Source organism: Carettochelys insculpta, chromosome 18 (genome assembly GCF_033958435.1).
Source record: "Carettochelys insculpta isolate YL-2023 chromosome 18, ASM3395843v1, whole genome shotgun sequence".
Lineage (NCBI taxonomy): Eukaryota > Metazoa > Chordata > Testudines > Carettochelyidae > Carettochelys > Carettochelys insculpta.
This window is the reverse complement of record NC_134154.1, coordinates 27,683,452-27,704,398: the sequence shown is the minus strand read 5'-3', so window position 1 is coordinate 27,704,398 and position 20,947 is coordinate 27,683,452. Positions and strand designations below refer to the sequence as shown.

At 41.9% G+C, this 20,947-nt stretch overlaps 1 protein-coding gene across 2 annotated transcripts in view; it reads left to right on the top strand.

Moving 5' to 3' along the window:
- NAA25 (N-alpha-acetyltransferase 25, NatB auxiliary subunit) overlaps positions 1-20,947 on the top strand; it is a 49,998-nt gene that overhangs the window by 6,462 nt on the left and 22,589 nt on the right. Inside the window, exons 4-13 of one of the 2 annotated variants that reach the window (XM_075012476.1) lie at positions 1,138-1,256; positions 5,658-5,732; positions 6,470-6,577; positions 9,202-9,280; positions 10,529-10,640; positions 13,165-13,254; positions 14,389-14,558; positions 15,719-15,831; positions 18,285-18,492; positions 19,811-19,900. In XM_075012476.1, the coding sequence (XP_074868577.1) occupies positions 1,138-1,256; positions 5,658-5,732; positions 6,470-6,577; positions 9,202-9,280; positions 10,529-10,640; positions 13,165-13,254; positions 14,389-14,558; positions 15,719-15,831; positions 18,285-18,492; positions 19,811-19,900 (1,164 nt within the window). The remainder of the gene's footprint in view (positions 1-1,137; positions 1,257-5,657; positions 5,733-6,469; positions 6,578-9,201; positions 9,281-10,528; positions 10,641-13,164; positions 13,255-14,388; positions 14,559-15,718; positions 15,832-18,284; positions 18,493-19,810; positions 19,901-20,947) is intronic. The other variant, XM_075012477.1, reaches the window with a different exon arrangement.

Below are 20,947 nucleotides of genomic sequence, written 5' to 3'. Positions count from 1 at the left end.
TGTAATAATAATATGAAACATTTTCATATCTGCCTTTAAATTTTTATTTCTACAATTGCCAACTGATACACCCAGAAATTACTTAGTTACTTTTATGCTTATATTTTTTCTGGTTTATTACACTGTCGAGTATACAAAATCATACTAAACCTTATTAATAACTTGCACATATATAGTGCTTTTATATGAAGAATAATTCAACTTTTAAGAAAATTACATTCAGTAATGATTGTGTAAGTACAAATACACTCTTTTTTTTGGGTGCAAAGGGAAGAAGAGATGGTAAAAATCAAATACAAACATTGTCTAAGTATATTAAATATCTAGTCCTAATAACTTTATATTAATAAGTTTTTTTCTTGAAATAAATTATCTTTTATTACATTATTAAAAGAGATTGAAAGCCTAAGAGTCACTTTTGGAAATATCAGGGTATTGTAATGTATGGCATAATCACTCCTAGTACAATAGGCAGCAGTTCTTAAACTATGAGTTGAGACCCTGAAGTGGATCAGGAACCTATTTTAATGGGGTTGCCAGGACTGATGTTAAAATTACTGGGGTCTGGGGCTAAAATCCCTCAAACTCGTCTGTCTGGGTCTGAATCCTGCAGTCCTGGGTGGTAGGGTTCAGGCTTTGGTATCCATCTAACCCCGCCCTGTGCCCAGGGTAGTGGATCTCAGGCTTTTTAGTCATGGAGTGATTTTTGTTGTCAGGAAAGGATCACAGTGCAATGAGGTTTGAGAAGGGCTGTATTAGAGGAAGTTTCCTTAAAATACTTTAAATGTATTTTTTTTAAAAGTAGACAGTCTGCATAATGCACATACGAATTTTGAATTGGTGTAATACCACAAATTGGGTGATCTTGGAAGTTTTGTAACTTCAACCTGAAAGCATTCAGTATATTTCTGAAAGTTTGTTTTTCTTAATGCAGACTTTAAATATACAATTTCTTTTTCTTTTTTGCCTTCTGTGTGTTTGTGCTGTTTGGGGTGCCAGGGGAAAAAGACCACTTTCCGTGGGTGTTGAATGTTGTTGAATTATTCTGCAAAGCATTCCAGATCTTATCTTGAGAGAGCTACTTTATAAATTTCTATCCCAAATGTGTATGAACTGAAACGTCTGTTTTTGGTTTAGCGGAGTTGGTAACTAAACTTTACGAGGCAGCTGTAAAGAAGGTTCCCAACAGTGAGGAGTATCATTCTCATCTCTTCATGGCCTATGCCAGGGTCGGGGAATACAAGAAAATGCAACAGGTACCTTCACGCATTTCAGCTATAGTAATGAGAGGTGGTGCAGTTAACAGTGGCAAAGGCAGAGTTATTGAGAGAAGTATGTTTTTTGTTTTGTTTTTCCCTGAGCTGATGGTTGCATATGAAACACAATAAATAATCTGTTTCCTTAAGGCTCTTTCCTGCATCAAATTGTACTCGTGATCAGCATCTTTTAAAAAAGGATATTTAATATTCTAGACAGCTGAGCTGAATCAAAACTAAAATTCTGTTTCAGGTTAGATATTTGATACAGGGTTCGTTAGAACAACTGCTCATATTTGTGGGTTTTTTGTATAGAAGACAATTGCTTCCTTTCCCCTTACAAATAGAAATATAGCTTTATGAACTGTCATCTGTACTGATGCAGTATGCGGTTGGCCTTCTTTGCCTATTAGCTTCCTGTTGATACCAGAGTACTAAGTTTAGACACAAGGTAGTATATTAACCAGGCTTATTTAGCTTCACTGGGAGCTCCTGAGGGCCACAACCCAGTTTCAACTGACGAGATTTTAATTTTTCTTTCTTGCCTGCACTCTTAGACATCTGAAAACCAGCATGGTGTTAAACTGTGCAGTTTGTATTTTTATGGAAGAAAAGCTTAGTTGTTTCTTCTTAATGTGCATCTTGGTTTTCAGTTGGCAAGATCGTCACATGCCTGTTAGTCTTGTTTTTCATCTTTCCCAGATTAGGTGCCTAGAGAGTGCCTATAAATGGAAGTCTCTTTTCAAAGCGTACACATACTCTTTTCTATGTATAAAAAAATCAGAGGGAAGCAGGCAAATTGATCCAAGCTCTCTTTTGACAGTATTAGGATCTTTGTACTGCGATTCGAGTCACATTGTCACCACAACCAAAAAATAATGGAAAATTTGTGATTGGTCTCTGCATAGCCTAGCTGCGAGTGGCTGAATCATTGGTGTAGATGGTGCCTTATAGAATGATAAGCTTTTGATCAAATGACTCTTCATAGAAGGTTTAAATCTGCAGTGTTGTAACATCATTATGTGTCTGATCTCAGATCTGTCCTGAATTGGTAGGTTAATTTAGACTGCTACTTTAAAATAATTCTTACTGTGCTAAGTATCAGAGGGGTAGCTGAGTTAGTCTGTATCTTCGAATACAAGAAGTCCTGTGGCATCTTATAGAGTAACAGATACTTTTGGAGCATGAGCTTTCGTGGGCAAAGACCCACTTTGTCAGATGCAACTGCTGAAGTGGGTCTTTGCCCACGAAAGCTTATGCTCCAAAAATATGTCAGTCTACGAGTGCCACAGGACTTCTTGTTGGTCTTACTGTGCTATGTACTTTCCATATTAATTTTAAACAAGCTGTAGATTTGACCACATCACTAAGATACGTTTTTAGTTTGCTAATCCTTAACTTTGCTTGACGGTGGTTGTTACCCACTTGACCCACGTTAGCAAGACTTAAGTCTCAAAATAGCCAACTTCCACCTTCATGACTTTCTAGCAGGCTGAGACATTGCACTGACATACGTACCCAGACCAAGTTATAGCATTATTAATAATAGGGGTATGCAGCTCCCTGCACAGTGCTATATGGCAATATGGAGAAATATGGTTATTTGTTTGACATTCCTGCAGACAAATAAAACAGTTTTGGATTTACAGTTTTTTTACATCTTAAAAGGGCCAGATTCTAGTCTGATTTGCAGTGGGTTCTGCAATATTGCACTTATGCAAAACGGCAATTTTTGAGAAGTGCTGTGATAGTTGTGAGTTGGGTATTAATTTAAACTTAAACAGTTGCTTGTTTGAATGTTGGGTATTTTTGCACAAATAGAGGCTTCAAATAATTTTGATTGGTGTTGACTTTAATATATTAAGTATTATAGTTGTACTGATGAATGGAAACCCCAGATTAGCTTTTATGCTTGCTTATATTAAAACAATTGTGTGTGTGCTTTTATTTTGGGTTTTACCCAAAAACTCAGGTTTTTTGTGATTTTTATATAATTTCTATATAATTATAATTTATATAATTTGTATCTAATTCTAGATGGCCCTCTGTGTGTATTCCCTTTAAAAACTTGTTGATTTCAAAAGAAACAGGCATAATTGTATGTTTAATATTTTAGGGTTAAAAGCAATAAGCACTTGATATCTTTATTAATGTCAGGCCATCAGAAAAGGAAGTTTGTTGGTGTCCCAGATTACCAACAATAAAGGTGAAAGTCTAGAAAATGATGACTTGATTAATTTATGACTGAATTAAGCAAAGTCCTTTTTTGCTGCTCTGACAGCAGCATTGAATGCGTGGGGGGGAGAAAAGCTCTTTGTGTAGATTTGCTGGGATGCAAACATCCTTGGTAAGAGAGATAATTATTTGCTCTATGCCGGTATAGAGTGCTACTTTACTGTCTGTATATGAAGTCTTTAAAATTCAGACATTTCATCTTTTAGTAATTGTAAAGTTAACTGAAATAACGAATGGAAAATACCAGTCATACATAGGTGAAGTATGTCACATACATGCTAAGTATTCTGTTCAGACCATTGCACAAACATGTCTGATGAGAGTATCTAGACTAATGCTGCTTTTACATGGCAAATATAGGGTGTTTCTGAATAGGTATGTACTGCTGTACCTAAGGACTCAAACGGAAGCGGGCTTCAGAGGGAGATTAAACAGCGTTGTAAAAATATATCAACTTTTGTTGCATACTGTCATAATTTAAACGAATGGCCTGAAAAATGCAAAAAGGATCAGTCCTAGAATAATCTGAAAAGAAGAAAGTGTGTAGAAATGGACAAGTGATAGTATGTATTTCCTGTAAAAGAAGCTTGCTAATGTAAAATATTGTGTAGTGTGTGCATATGTAATTTTTTAGCAATTTAAAAATCCAGACGTCAACATAAGAAAGTTCAGGCTTCCTATATAGAGAAACGTAATACTCAGGGGATGCAAGTGTTACTAAGAATGACTTCCGTTCTAAGTGAAGTGACTGAAGACTTGTTTGTGTTGATGTTGAGCTATATTTTCAACTTGGCATCCCTTCAGCTGTCTCTTGTCCCATGCCTTCAAAATCTGAACACATGCATGTGCAAGTTAAAAGTGATCAAGTGCAGGTGTTTACATTCATGAAGTATGGGCTTGGTTCTATGTATATGATTAACATGTGCACAAAATGGAGACCAAAGCTAAAAACTTTTCCCTTAATCTGCAGGAGTATGGTGTCTGCGTGCATGCGCACACCCAGTATCTAACTCCATAGACCAGTGGTCTTCTACTTTTTATGCCCAAGATCACTTTCTGAATATAAGGGCAATCCAGGATTTGCCCTACCCCTTCCCCAAAGCCCCGCTCCACTCACTTCATTCTAGCTCTCTTTGACACTTCTTCCACACCCTCACTTTGCTCAGGCTGGGGCAAGGGAGTTCAGATTCAGGAGTGAGTGTGGGCTCTGCGATGGGACTGAGGGGTTCGCAGAGTGGAAAAAGCCTCCACACAGTGCCTGGGAGAGGGGCTTGGGGTGCAGGAAGGGGTGATGGGTACAAGCCCTGTGAGGAAATGTTGGGGTACGGGATGTTGGCTATGGAGAGGAGGTATGGGGTGCTGGTTCTGGGAGGGTGCTCAGGGCTGGGGTAGGGGTTTGAGTTCTGGTAGGAGGCTCCGGAAGAGGACTGATGTACAGCTTCCCTCTGGGATGCATTTACTACAGGCAGCTCCCGCTCGACAGTGCTGCAAGGCTAAGGAGGGCTGTCTGCCTGATCCAGCCCTACCCTACTCCTGGAAGGAGCCAACATGCCCCTGCAGCTCCTGAAAGTTGGGGAATATGGCTCAGTGTGCTGCCCCTGTGTCAGGACCACCCGCTTAGCTTCCATTGGCCACTTTTTCTCTTTCCTGGCCAATGGGGGCTGTGCAGGCAGTGTTTGCAATCAGGAGCAGGCTGCCAACATACACACAGCCTTGTTGGCTGCCTCCGGGAGCAGGCCAACGACATGGGGCTGGGACAGGCAGGTCTCCTGCCTTAGCAGCTGCCCCACTCCACCGCCAGAGATCATGATCGACTGGGAAAGTCCTCAGGATTGACCAGTTGGTAACTACTGCTATAAACGCTTCAGATAAGCATTCCTCCAGAAATCCTTTTCCAGGCCAGCTGAAGTTGTAATACACTTTTTAAAAAAAAAAAAAAAAAAAAAGCAGCAGCAGATAGAGGGAAAGAAACTGCATCACTACTAGTACAGATCTGGGTGGAAGGTGTGTCTTCGGGAATCTATGCAGTTGGGGTTAATCACTTCTTATCTGGTCACTACTCCTAAGGAATTGTGTGTCACTATTGTCATCTCTCTCACTTTCTATGCTGCATCTTATAAATTGAAGCATTTTTGAAATGATGGATACATGTCTTACATTTTTCAGGCTGGAATGGCACTTTATAAAATTGTCCCCAAAAACCCTTACTACTTTTGGTCTGTGATGAGCTTAATTATGCAGGTGAGTACAGCATTGTGATTGAATTAAAGACTTGAACCATGGCTGTACTGATAGCACTGAGTTGTTCTGAGTGGTGATACGTTATGAAGAATACTCGATAACTTTCTTGAATAAGCTGGCTGGCTGCCTGCTAGCAGTGTAGGGTGCTACAATTTTTTGTGCTTTGGCAGCATAAAGACTGAGCCTTCCTCAAATCTGTATTCTCTGTGAGGTTCAGAAACCATGCCCAACGAGCAGCGGTAGCTGGGTTGGCAAGAACATACCTCCCACCAACAGAGCACTGTCTACAGCTGCACTTTTGTCAGTGAGATTTATTTCACTTGGGTGGGGGCGAGATCCACACCCCCTGACAACAGAAGTGCTAGTGTAGATACAACCTTAATCAGGCAAAAAAAAAAAAATCCCCCAGAAACAATATTTGTAGCCTTGGAAAAATTTGGTTGTGAAAGAAATGAATTCATGAAATGGTTGTTGTATTTTCATTGATAACACAGTGTCTTTTACGTTGCTCGGAGACAAATTGTGAAGTGTGAGCATTTCATTGGCTCATCAGGTGCTTACCCAGCAGCATGTTTTACGAACCATTGTGCCCATATTGCCCAAGTGAGGGTAGACCTGAAGGGTATTTTTGGGGGTTTTGTACGTGCTGTGTTTACCTTCTGATAAAAAAGTTAATTTTGAGCTGTACAGTAGGAAAGGCTGATGAAAGGCTACAGTAATTCTTTTCTCTCCCCAAGTCTATTTCAGCGCAGGATGAAAACCTCTCCAAAACTATGTTTTTACCCCTAGCTGAAAGAATGGTGGAGAAAATGGTGAAGGAGGATAAGATTGAAGCTGAGGCTGAAGTAAGATTCGCAGATATTTTCTGTTTGGTTTGCTCATCAGTAGTATATTTTATGAGCTTTATGTTGGGCTAACTGTATTGCTTAATGACTTTGTATAGACTAACACTGAGTCTCATTCCCATTATGGTAGGCTGTAATCTTCTTTTACTGATAAATACACAAAGTAGAACGCTTGCTGGTGATCCAGGAGAATCTGGCTGGGCAGTGTGGGCTCTCCATTTCCAGGTGGTAACTCTCAATAAAAACAGCTCGAGATATTCCTGTTCAAGGGAAACAATTGCTGCTGTTGCCACAGAGATGTGATGTGATTGCTAGCATGAAGGAACGTGGCTGGTGCATGACTAGAAAGCACATGGTGTATGAGACCCTCTACAAAATTGTGACCCGCTCTATGGATAATGTTTAAGACCCCCTAGGATAAAAACCAATTTCACGTCTCAGAAGAACTCACAAGCTACATCTGCGCTAGAGAGTTTTGTTGATTAAAACACACAGAGAGTCTACTCTAAAAATGCATTCTGTTGGCAGTAAATCGACAGAACGTTGCACTTTTGTCAGCAGCCTTCTGCCTCTCCCCGAGGAGGCAGAATGCCTTTCTCCACAGAATCTTTTGGGGCCGGGGGGAAGTCACCTGGATGCTCCAGGAGGCCCTTTATTGAAAGACAGGGCTTCCAGGTCACCAGGCAGCCCTGTCTGCTGTGCTTCCTATAGGCTGTTCTGTCGAGAGAGTGGCTGGGCAATCCAGCCGCACTGTGTCAACAGAGTGGATTGCTTTTTCGATCCGCTTTGCTGTCTGAACGCAATCTGTCAACAGAAGTTTTTTGTCGGAACATGTCTCCAACAATAACGTCTTTTGACAGAACAAAAAAGCAGTCAAATAGCACTTTAAAGACTAACAAAATAATTTATTAGGTGAGCTTTTGTGGGACAGTCCCACTTCTTCAGACCGTAGCCAGACCAGAACAGACTCAATATTTAAGGCATAGAGAACCAAAAACAGTAGTCAAGGTGGACAAATCAGAAAAAAATGATCAAGGTGAGCAAATCAGAGGGTGGGGGGGGAGATCAAGAATTAGGTTAAGCCAAGTATGCAAACGAGCCCCTATAGTGACTCAGAAAATTCCCATCCTGGTTCAAACCACGTGTTAATGTGCCGAATTTGAATATAAAAGACAGTTTGGCAGTCTCCCTTTCTAGAGTAGTGTGAAAATTTTTCTTCAGTAACACGCAAACTTTCAAGTCATTAACAGAATGGCCCACTCCATTAAAATGTTGACTAACTGGTTTGTGGATCTGGAGTGTTTTTATGTCTGTTTTGTGCCCATTAACTCTTTGTCTAAGGGAGTGTGACAGATGGCTGTAGTGGAGACATAACCACAAGTTTAATAAAAATACTATGCAGCTTGTTCAAATAAAAAACAGTACCAGTTTAACCTCTCTAATCCAGAACACTCTCATCTGGCAACATCCGTAATCTGACATTATTTTAGTTAGCTGGATGACCGCTTATCATGGGTATTGCCAAGTTTCTTATGGTCCCATAAAGTTTGTTTACAGCCACGAGTCCTGGCTCTCTGGTTCCGTGCTGTTGTTTACCTCTGATTTACCCCTAAATGTTTTCTAAGGGCCTAGACAATATTGACCTCCCGTGGTCCGGCAAATTTTCTTATCTAGCGCCAGTCAGGTCTCGAGGGTGCCGGACAAGAGAGGTTCAACCTGTAGTCTTCGAGACCATCACGGTAGTAACTTTCCAAGAGCTGGCTTTGGCAAAACATAAAATGGTAAGAGTCTTTCAAGGGACTGTCAGTGAAATACACGTCCCGTTTCCTTTTTGCTGCTGTTATACATACTGGTCATGCTCTTTGGGTTTCTCCTCTTGGTCAAACAAAGCAGTATGGTCAGCAGCTTTTGTTATGTGGTCGTGCACAGTGCAGAAACATCGGAGACAAAAGAAACGTTGATCAGGTTTGTTTTTAAAAATTGATTTTCATTGCTAATTCAACAGGTTTCCCTGCTGTTACAATTCAAAAGAACCGATATAACAATTTTCTGGGAGGTCACGAGGTTAAAAAATAACCAGTAACACAGTGAAATGAGTAAAAATCAACCAGATTCCAGTTTTCTGTTGAACAGGGCAGCAATGTTGATGCATAGAGGGGGTGGGGGAAATATCAGCAATATACTTATCTGCTCAGTTGGCCCTGTGGCCAATGGAAGTTTTGAGCAGGGCTGTTGAGAAAGGAGAGCATGATTGGTGCACATGAAGTAGGAGACTCCCTCAGGCATTAACATGAGGCAAGGTGTGAAACAAGGAGTGAGAGGAGGAAACAGGCAGAGACTATAGTGCATATGGAATGAAATGGTGTGGAAGGAAGTGTGAGGGTAAGTGTGGAACTGCGACAAGTTCATTCCTAGGTGAAGTGATTCCTGTGTAGGGTTTTAACGTCAGGGATTCCTTGGATGTTAAATTATTGCATTTTCCTCCTGGAAAAATTTTTGCAGGCAACATTGATTATTTTTTTCTCCTCTTTCTATCAACAGAAGCACAAACTGCTTTTATTTTTGAACACTCTTCGCTTGTTTTAGTTGCTTATGTCAGTGTATCCAAATCTCTCTCTTCTAAGGTTGAACTTTACTACATGATACTGGAGCGTTTGGAGAAGTATCAGGAAGCCTTGGATGTTGTTAGAGGAAAACTAGGAGGTAATTTACCTTTCAGTGCATTCAGTCAGTTACCAACCCCAGCTGTGTGGAGTATTTTTGCTTTTGCCCCAGTTGGGAACTTGTGTTATGGCGATTGAATTGATCTGCCCACGCACAAGTTTAAAGATAGCTGTAAATTAACCTAACGCATACCAGTAATGCACGTTGAATCCAATTCTGCAGCTGCTACTGGGCAAGATGAATTGTCCCCCTCGTTTCATCAGACTGCTTATGGTATTATTCGCTACAATCAGCAGCTTTTGCATCATCAGTTTCCTTATCTGTGTTAAAGTAGCAGCATGTTGTACAAAGGGCAGCGATCAGATTAACATTACCGGAGCCACAAAATCCCAGCATATCACCTAACAGCTACCATTTTAGAATCCGTGTTGCTTGGGCTGATGTTATGTCCCTTCCTCCTGGAGGATTTTGGGGCTTTATTTTTCTACTACAAAAATGCATTTGTAGCTTGAGATCAGCCAGAAGAGGAAGGTGCTAGTCAGACTCTACATTTCTGCAGTCAGTTTTATGTACTTTCAAATGAGGATTTTGCACCTTGGGCCCAGCAGCTTCTGAGCCATATCTCTAATAGAAAAAAGAGAGCAAAATCAGAGAACACTAGAACTGGAAGGGATCTTGAGAGATCATTGAGTCCAGTTCCCTGCCCTCACGGCAGGACCAAGCACCATCTAGACCATCCCTAATAAAGTCTATTTAACCTGCTTCTCAATATGTCCAATGATGGAGATGCCACAACCTCCCTAGGCAATTTATTACTGTGTTTAACCAGTAGTTGTGTTATTAAGAAGATAGCTTTAATAGTTTCAGTCCCTCCTTATGTCATGTATTGACCAATAATCAGGCATAAAATGTTTTCTTTCTAATCATGGGATCAGTACTTTCTCTCTTGGAAAGTATGTGCCAATCCAGCAAAGAGTTCTAGCACTGTCTCATTGGTTGCGGTACCAGTCCTTACAAATAGTTAAATGTTAGGACTCCCAGCTTTTCAGTAATGAAACCCTCGTTTCCAGCTTCATTGATCTGCAAGACATAGGACCTAATATCTGTTACTGACCTCTTGGTTTAGTAGTGCTTTTTGGCATTGGTCCTGGACTTTGTTCCTGGCCCGCCAGTCACAGAGACAAATGTTTTTCTTTTTTGCATCCTGCCTAGGATAAGATGTTTTATTCTGAAGGTTGTTAAAGAAAAAGGATGGGTGAGATAAATTCACCACTCTTTCTGATTTAGAGAAGTTGACCAGCGAGCTCCAGAGTCGAGAGAATAAGTGCATGGCAATGTATAAGAAGCTGTGCAAGTGGCCAGAATGCAACGCACTGTCTAGGCGGCTGCTTCTGAAAAAGTAAGTTGAAATTTTAGCTGCTGGTTTTGGGGGGGGCGGGGGGGGGGTCAGGGCGGTGAGTGAGTAAGTGAACTGAAAATGAGAAATACGGGCAGTTGTCTTATTTCATTCCTGTTATGGAGCCCATGTGTAGTGTTGAGGTAGAAAAAAGTTAGGGTGGAGTGGTGGGTCCACCTCTGCTACTGACTCACCCTGTGGCCTTGGACAAGTCCCTTCACCTCAGCTACTTTTCTCTCAAGGCTTGAGACTGAAAGATTGAAAAGGCTTTTGAGATCTTCTGATGAAAGGTGATATAGCTGCAAATTATCATTAGTTCGCACAGAGGCTCTGCTAACTTTCACAGTGAACAAGTGAGTTACGCAACATGTGCTTTTCTGAAATAAACTAATTTAATTCTCTATTTCCAGAGCTCCATACCTTGCTCTCCAGCATGCAAATTTTCAGGAAAAAATGCAAACTTGTACTTGAATACTGTTTCCTACAACTATTTCCTACATCCCAGTTCTCTTAATCTGCCAGGATTCTTTCTGGGACTGATTTATACTACTGCTTAAGGCAAGGGTGGGCAATAATTTTGCTGGGGAGTGGCTCAAAGAATTTGGTAATTGGTCGAGGGACACGCTCTTCCATAATGTTAGTGGAGCAGGTGCAGGGTCTAGTATGGAGGCTGGATGCAGAAGGAGCTCAGGCTAAAGTATTGGGGTGCGGGGTCTGAAGAGGAGTCTGGGAGAAGGAAGGGTTGTGACCTGGGGGAGGGGATTGGAGTGCAGGGTCTAGGAGGGTGCATGCCTGCAGGAGGCGGGGTGCGGATGGTTTGAGTTGTGACCTGGGGCAGGTGTGCAGGAGGAGGAGCAGAGAGATGAGGGGAGGGACGGGCCTGGAGTACCAGGTGCAGGCTCTGGCCAGAAGGTACTTACTTAGGCAGCTCCTGGTCAGCAGGCTTCCTGCCTTCTGTGCCCCAACACACAGCTCAAAGCAGCCAGCTGCAAGGACCGTGTGCTTGGCATTCTGCAAGCCCTGGGCTTGGGGGCGGGGGTTGGGTACTCTGTACTGCCTGTGCCACAAGCACAATGCAGGTAGTTCCCATTGGCTGGTTTCCAGCCAGTGGGAGCTGTATGATTCTGCTGGGGGCAGAGGCAGTGCACGAAAGCTGTCCCTGCACCTTTAAAAGCTTGGTGCAGTCAGAAGAGCACATCACACCCGCAACAGGCCACTTTGAGTAGTGTGCAGGGGAGCAGCAATCAGAAACCATGCCTTGGGGCTCCTGCTTGGCTTCAGGATGGCAGTAGGCATGATGTAGCTGTTTGGTGCACCAGATATGGCACATGGGCTGTATTTTGCCCATCACTCACTTAAGACAATGTAACTTACCTTGCTCAGGGGTATGAAAATCCCCCACCAGCCCTGGGTAACACAAGTTATGCTGATTTAAAATGGTGCCCACATTTGATGTTAGGTGTGAGACTGTCCCACAGACACAGCTTCCTCCTCTCACAGATATGGAGTAAATATTCTGATGAGAGAGGAGATAGGAGGAGTTCTGTCTTTACCAAATATAGCTACCGTTGTGGAGCTGTATCGGTGCCCTTCACCCCTTTAGCACAGTAGTGTAGACTTGTTCTGGGAAATGCATCTGCTGGTTTGAACGAAGCATTAAATCAGAACAGAGCAGATGAGATGGATCAGATCTGCCTCTGAGCTGTCGTGAGGGTTTGTTGTAAGGACTCAGGCATAGTTAATGAGATTGTCGTGATCCTGTCTGAAGCTGCTGTCCAAGAGAGCAGGAAAAAAAATCTTTAAGAAAAGGTTGAACAATAACTATAATGGAAATCCTGAGGAGACTTCAGTGCATCAGCTTAGAAAAATCATGTTCGTCTGAGGGTAGAGGAGAACAACTAAGGTCACTTACTATGAATGAAGTTATCAGTTTACTTTATGCATTTTGCAGCACTTCATACATACTCAGTTTCACTGCTTTGTTAATGGTCATCAGTGTTCCCTTTAATTTCTTTCCATCCATGTACAGAATAAGTTTTATGTGTACCAAGGCGTGTGCTGGTGTGAGCTACCAATAGAAACACACGCTGCTGGCTGTGGGAGCTCCATTAATCAGCTGGGCAGCCACCTGAATCTCTTCTGGGCGACCACCCAAGTGCTCAGCTTACAGGGAACACTGGTGGTCGGATATTTTTCCTAGCGCCTATGTTAGCACTCTTACGTTAGGCTTTTGTCACTGCTAATGGGAGTCAAAGTCCCTTTTAAAATTTATAAAAAAAAAAAGTTTTTGAAATGTAAATCTGTATACAAGCTGTTTCAGAAACTTGAATTTCTTGAAATATGTTGGTTTTAGAAACTCCTGGATAACAGTGTCCCTTTCAGATGGGACATTTTCTAGTGGCAGTGGCTCTTAGTGTTTTTTGCCTATGTGATTTAATACTTCTGATTGTTTGTATAGTGGAGTAAACATGCACATGTGAGTAATACTATTCTCACTTTCCTTAATTTTGCTCTTTGCCTGTTTTAGCTCAGATGATTGGCAGTTCTATATAACATACTTTGATTCAGTCTTTCAACTCATTGACAGCTCTTGGACTCCTCCGGCAGAAGGAGAGCAGTAAGTCAGCTACTGTCCTTGTGGGGGTTTTTCTCTTCACACTGTAGATGTCAAAATTATAGTGTGTGTCCACTGATTGTTTTACTTTGGTGCTGGGGTGGGCAAATGCCAGTCCATGGGTTGGGTCTGGTCTGCTAGGGTTAGTCCCTGGCATGCCCCAGCACCTCCATACTTTCCTGCGCTTCTGCAGGTATCAGGCAATCGCAGCTCTCATTGGCTGCAGATCACTGTTTGTGGCCAATGGGAGTGGCGGGAGGGAAGCAGGGCCCTGGTCCCTGATGCTCTCATTGCCCAGGAACAGTGATCCTCAGTGAGGGAGAGCTGCACTTGCCTGGTGCCTCCAGAGGTGCAGGTAAATATAGTGGTGGCCTGTCAAGAGCTAACCCTGGCGGGCTGCCACTTGTTTATTGCCCTTGCCTGCTTTAGTGCATGGATGGGCAACTTTAAGATGGTTGAGGGCCCCTAACCCACTAACACCAATGGTGAGCTGAGAGAGTTGGGGGTTGGGCCCTTCCCCCAAGGGAACGGGAGGAGCAGGGAGAGCTTGTGCTGGCAGTAGCACCTGTCCCTCAGGCTGAGCTCAGCTCCCTGCTCCGGCCTGTTGGCTCTCACCACAGAGTCACATAACACATGCACAGGCAGGACTCTTATGCAGTGTGATGCCCTGTTTCCTTCGACCCTGCAAATTTGCCTGCCCCACTCTGGGCTGCAGTGGGCAAAATAGAACGGTGTGACAGGCCAGATCCCAGGCCCCAAGATGCCCGTTCCCCATCCTTGGTTTAGTGTCTCCATATAGGCAAACAGCTGTGTAAATGCATATTAAGGTAGAGCTCTCTATTTCAAATGTTGTAATGGCTGCCGACAGATGCTGTACCCCAGCTACTTAGCTGTAAAAGCTGGTCCCTATTGCAAGAGGGCACTGATTCCCCCTGGAAGCAGGCATATGGTGCTCATTTTGACTTTTTAGAGCTTCCTTAGCTTTCTACCTTCATGGGTCTGAGTCAGAGAGTCTCTTGAACCTGATTGCCTTGAGGGAGTGGTTCGAAAGCCTCCTGACCACTTACTGACAGTGCCTCAGAAGTGGGAATGATGCAAAAGTACTTGAAATCAATGCTCCTTTCTTTCACTGCGCAGCTCGTCGGAAGGAGAAGTGCATTACTCTACAGAGCAAGCTGTGAAGTTTGTAGAGGAGAGGATAATGGAAGAAGCCCAGAACTCTCGGCCACTTCGGGGACCCTACTTAGCCAAGTTGGAGCTGATTAGACGTTTGCGGCACAGAGGTTGTAATGATGAATATAAACTAGGTAAGAGTCACTAATTGGATGACAAATTAAACCTTAAGGGAGAGAATACTGGCCTAGAACAAGCTCTTTGTACTGGGATCATCAGTGTCATAGTGCCTGATGCAAACTGTGTGCAGGGATTGCATGCATAAAGCATCTTGTGATGAAAGGTTTAATAAATGCCAGGTAGAATTTTTATAACAGTTCTAGAGTGTTTTAGAGCTTTTCAAAGGCATCTAACAGATTTAGGACCACGAGCCCAGTGACTTTCGATGGAAGTAGTGCTTTCATATATCCCTTAATACTTTTGAAAATCCTTGCCTGTTGTCATCCTAATGTAATCGCTGCCTGGAACTACTGTGACAGCCTTGTAAATGGGACCAATAATACTTGTTAAATGCACTTAGTTGGGGGGGGGGTTATGGTTTTTTTTGTTTTTTTTTTTTTTAAAATCCATTTTTTGCGAGTGGAGTAAGAAAAAGAATCGTAGAACACTAGAACTGGAAGGAACCTCGATAGGTTGAGTCCAGTCCCCTGCCCTCTCAGCAGGACCAAGCACCAACGTTACCATCCCTTGCAGATGTTTGTCTAACGTGCTCTTAAATGTGGTTTAACATTAACAAGATTAATGAATGTGGGTAGCTTGGTGGTGGTGGTGGTTGTGATTTTTTTTCCATCGCATTTTTATCAGATGGGTTAATCTTTCTAATTGACTGTAAGATATGAAGTACAGCTATCATGTTTGTAAATCATTGTTTAACTTTGAACATAAGAAACAGCTCTGGATGAGTTCATTTATACTTTTAGAACTGAAAATTTCTCATTAGATATAGAATTCTACCAAGCCTAAATAATTTTGACAGGAAATGCCTGTTTTAAGCCTTTTTTTTCCTTATTTTTATCAGTTTTTAAATTTCCACAAATGCTGGAAAGTATAGGTGGGAGCATCAGATACTAATTGTTTAATGTCTTCTTACACAGCTTTTTTCATTCTTTGCCTAGCTGCACATTTTTATCATCAGTGGAAATACTTTTCCTTCATATTGTGTGCAGTGAAACGGATGCTCATCAACATTTGCTGATAAAAATTTAATCCTTCCAAGCCTCATTATATTGATTTTGCTTCTAATTGATATATTTTAAATTGAACTGGGTTCTTTATAATGGAGTTTCTTTGTTAGGGGACCCTGAAGAACTAATGTTCCAATACTTCAAAAAATTTGGGGACAAACCCTGCTGTTTCACTGATCTCAAGGTATTTGTGGATCTTCTCCCATCCTCCCAGCGTACAAAGGTAAGAACAGAAGCATTGGGCAAAGTAAAAGAGGGATACCTGGAGACTGCTGAGTTTGAGTGTGGTGATGTCAAAAGGAAGTCTTCCTGGGAAGGAGGGAATTATTTTTAAAAAAAACAAATTGCTGAAAATGTGGAATTGTTAATTTTTATTCAAAATTCTAACCAGGAAAACAATACAGGCTTTCTGGAAAAGCAGGAATGCCAAAGTTCTCAATAACGTAGATGACAACATACACTCACAGGGGTTTGTTCCTGCATAATGACTCTCAGGCACAGAGCATTCACTGCCATGAGAGGTTTTTGCTGGAATAATTCAGTAACTTTTTGTGGGACGGAACCTTTCTTTATTTTTCAGCTCTGTGGTGTCCTGTGACCTTATGGTGGCCATGGATAGGTTAAGTCCCTCTGTATTTATTACTGGAAAAATCCTCAGGAAACGCAAAATGTGGTTGATAAATTGCTGATTTTTTGTGGCATCACATTTTGTCACTCTTATTTGGGTTGTCACAGACTGCAATACAAAGTAGAGCCCAAAAGGTCTATCACCATAAAGAGGTTTATTCTCCCTATATAAACATGCACAGCTACTATAGACTAAGTGAGTTAAACATGAGCATCAAGGGAAGAGAAACTTCCATAAAATGAACTTCAGACTCATCTAAAATATCAGAATGAATAATTTTCCCTTTAGGTAATAAGGCTTATGTGACTATTGTGTTAAACATTGTCCTTCTTCCCTCTCTCCTTGTTTATCCTTATACATGCTCTGCATCTAATGGTAAACACTCTGGCCATGTCTACACTAGCCCCAAACTTCGAAATGGCCATGTAAAGGGCCATTTCAAAGTTTACTAATGAAGCACTGGAATACATATTCAGCGCCTCTTTAGCATGCGGGCGGCTGTGGCACTTCGAAATTGACGTGGCTCATCCAGACGGGGCTCCTTTTCGAAATGACCCTGCCTGCTTCGCAGTACCCTTATTCCTATGAGCAGATGGGAATAAGGGGACTTCGAAGTAGGCGGGTCCTTTCGAAAAGGAGCCCTGTCTGGGCGAGCCGCGTCAATTTTGAAGTGCCGTGGCCGCCCGCATGCTAATGAGGCACTGAATATGTATTTCAGTGCTTCATTAGTAAACTTCAAAATGGCCATTTAGATGGCCATTTTGAAGTTTGGGGCTAGTGTAGACATACCCTCTGTGAGGAAAATGTCTTTCTCTTAGTCTCTGTCAAGCATCAGGCACTAATAACACTGCAGCAGTTCCCAGTGACAGAATGGGCACATCAGCATCAATTGAGAGACCTAACTGACATGCCATTTGTAGTTCTCCCAGAATCTGACACCTACTTTATTTAAACTGAAATTGAGAGAGAGGCTTTCAGTAGGGTCAGGAGATGGTAGATGATTTCAGTAGCTAGGGATGCAACAGCTCATTCCCTTGTTCTTCTAGGCCATTGTACTACTACTCAGGGATGTGAGTTGTCTCCGAGGGGTCGCTGCATTAGTCTGTAGCTTAACAAATAACAAGTGGTCCTGTAGCACTTCCAAGACTAATAAATTTATTAAGTAATGAGCTTTTGTGGGCAACAACCACAGAAGTAGGTCTTACCCCCAAAAATTCATAAGCTCCTCTTCTTCGGGTCTTGCCCATGAAAGGTCATTACCTAATATCTCGATAGTCTAAGGTACTAAAGGACTGCTAGTTATGAGGGATGTAACTTAGACTAAAAGTTACAGGCCGTTAACAAAATCTATGTAAACTACATATAGGCATTGTCCATATTAGGGGTTTTTTGGTAAAAAAATTCCCTTTTTTGCTAATGGCGACTCAACTCCCCCAGGAGTGGTAAAGTCGGTGGTCCTACTATAGACAGGCTGCTGCCAGCATCTTAAACCCCATGTTATCTGACCGTGTTCAGAAGAGGTATAATCATTGTGGTGTTAAAGCCATTTTTAGCTAGGGGAAAATAATAGTAACATAACAAGGGTGATTTTAAAAATCACTCATTTTTAACCTCTAAAGTACTTAAGTTTCATTCTAACTCACCCAGGCTTCAGAGAGTTAAATCCTTGGAAAGAGTTGTATGGTTGATGCTGATAAATATGGTATTTTTAATAACCAATAAATACAATTTAATATCTGCTAGGGGCTCTGTATTAGCAAGGAATGGAGCATTCTGGCCATAATCTGGCAAAGCACTTGAAGACATAGTTAACTAAAGCCCAGGGGTAGTCCAGTGGCTTTTGGTGCTTCCTGCATGCTTAGGATCAGGATGCATACCATCTCCAGGACTGAGTCCTCTTAACTTCATATTGCACTTCCCTTATGAAATTGGTAGCAACACCTCTGTCATATCATTCTGTCCCAGTTCCTGAAATGTATATAAGACTTGCTGGTTGCTTGAGGTGACTAAGCACACAGCAAAATTTAATATTTGTTTTTCCTTTCCAGTTCATCAGCCAATTGATGGGGGTTATTCCTTTGTCAGCACCAGCAGAGGGTAAACTTGCATTACCAGCTGACATCAAAGCTTTGCAACAGCACTTGTGTGTGGTACAGCTGACAAGATTGCTTGGTCTCTACCGCGCCACTGACAAAAAACAAAAGCTGAATTTAGTCCGGGAGTTGATGTTAAGATATCAGCATGGATTGGAGTTTGGTAAGAATGTCTTGAAAGTACAGGTTGAACCTCTCTAGTCCAACACCCTGAGGACCTGGCTGATGCCAAACCAGGGAATTTGCTGGACCGCAGGAGGCAGGTTTGCCAAGCATCAGTAAATTTACTGACAGTATGTAAAAAATTAGCCAAAATGGGTTGTGTCCCTAAAGTCCATTTAAAAAAAAATTAGGTGTCTGTTAATTCTGTAAAAATGCAATAAAATTTAAAAACCAGCAATTACTCTATAGCAATTAAATGTCTTCCATGCTGCTTCAGCCATTTTATTGTGGGGCAGTGGAAATTGGATGTTTTAGTTGTTTGTTTAGCTCAATGATTGAGGTGAACCTGAATCACGTGATGTTCTCATCTACATTATCCTGCCGAGTTATTGTCAACACATTGGCAACATGACTAACTAAATGAAAGAGAGTTAAATAGCATATTGTTCTTGTGATGTATGAATGACAACTATTACTTTTCACTTTTGGCCATTTATGTCATCTAAAAATAGTATTAAAAATTATGTCTGTAAAAAAATTTGTAAATTTTTCCAATTTTGTCTGTAAATGAAATTTCTGGGGGTTGGCAACCCTGACGGGAGGTCAATATTGTCTGACAGCATTACCAGCATTTCCACTGCTTACTGGGCTCTAAGAAGTCATGCAGCAGTAAATAACAGCACAAACACTGCGAGCCAGGACTAGTGGCTGTAAACAAGCTGTATGGGACCATGGGAAGCTTCATCAGACCCATGATAAGTGGTCATTCATCCAACTAAAATCCTGACAGATTATGGATGTTGCTTGATTAGAGAGTGCTGGATGAGAGAGGTTCATCCTGTAGGAAATTACAGTTCATTTATATTTAGATTTTCTTATGGTCCAAATTCCCAAAAGCTTGTCACTTATAACATTTTTCTGTTTTCCCAAATGAAAGTAGTTGTTTTGTTTCTGGTTGAAAAACTGTTTTTAAACAGTCATCTGGGGGTTTGTAACCCACACGCTGCAATGCTTAGCTTGTATAAAGAGCCTGAAAGTGAAATGGACCCATTTTACTGTGCACAGTGAGGGTGCTGTAAAAAACAAATGAGCAAGAACAACACGTTGACAATTTATTCACTTTTTATAATCTGGCATTAGTAGCAAAAGTGAGGAAATTTTGGATTTTAAAAATAATCTGTCAGCATCTCTTAGAAATATCTGGTGGGCTGAAAGGTGCCAGTTTGCATAGCTGTGTAAGAAATGATTAGCCCTTCAGTGCAAGTAACAATTTTGACTATGTATGTACTACGCAACACTTTTTTTTTTCCCTTCTCTAGGGAAATCTTGTTTGAAAACTGAATTGCAGTTTTCGGATTATTACTGTCTGCTTGCAGTTCACCTGCTTCTTGATATGTGGCTAGAGGCAGGTAAGTCCTACAGTCTTATTCTTAAAACAATATGTGAATATTTTTCTGTTTTAGCAACTGTGTTCTGCATCCTAGGTACAGGATGGCTGAACCTCACTTCCTTCTAAACTCAGTGCTGGTAGCTACTTATTGGCCAGAAAGTATCTCTCTCAAGTCATGTAGCATTGGTTTCCTGTTTTCTGAGAGTAGCCAGGGTCCTTCTGTTTGAGGCTTGTCCAGGTCTTATTTTACAAACGCTCCTCTAATTGCTTCACTTGGAATCTAGTTACTTAAGGCTAGAACAGGGATGTGTATCAGCTGCTATTAGTTATTATGTATTGCTGCTCTCATCTATAAGAAGATACAGTCTCTGCCCCCAAAGCTGGAAAACAAACAAAACCAACAATTGAGGGCAAGGATACAACACTCTGAGTGAAGGGCTGAGTGGGTGGGTGGGTCAGGAAGTGTCGTCTTCTGTACATTTGAGGGGTGTCTATCAACTCTGCCCAGCTGGTTATCTATCCTCTTCTGAGCTGGAGTTTGCTTGTCCAAACCTTGTCTGAAACTGGAGGTTTGTTATTTTTCAGTCCCGGTAGAATCCTTGCAGCATTACTTTCTTGCTGAGCACTTCCCCATCTTTTCTAAGTCCAGCCTCTCTTCAGGTCCCTCTGCTGTCCCCTTCCCTCTATACAACCTCCTGTTCACTCAAGAGAAATTCAACAGCTCCTACAGACAACTGGCATTGCTGGACTCCAGCAGCTGCAAAGACTTCACCCTTTCGTGATATTAATGTATGGGACTATGGCCACAGAAATCTCCCCAAAGTCTTGGCTGAACAGTGGTTGAAGAGTAGGGAGTTCCAAGGTGGCCCTCCTTCTACCCTCTGGAAGGTGTTTTGACAGCTGCAGGCTCTCCTTTCTGGGGAAGCCTGGGTCCTTCACCCTTGGACATCTCATGGAGGGCTCCAGCCACTACATTTCTCCTGGGAAAGTGGGCAGGTGTAGCCACATGCCCCCAAATTCCCAGCTCTGTTGAGGCTAGGTAGTACCCAGTTAGCCCCCATCCCAT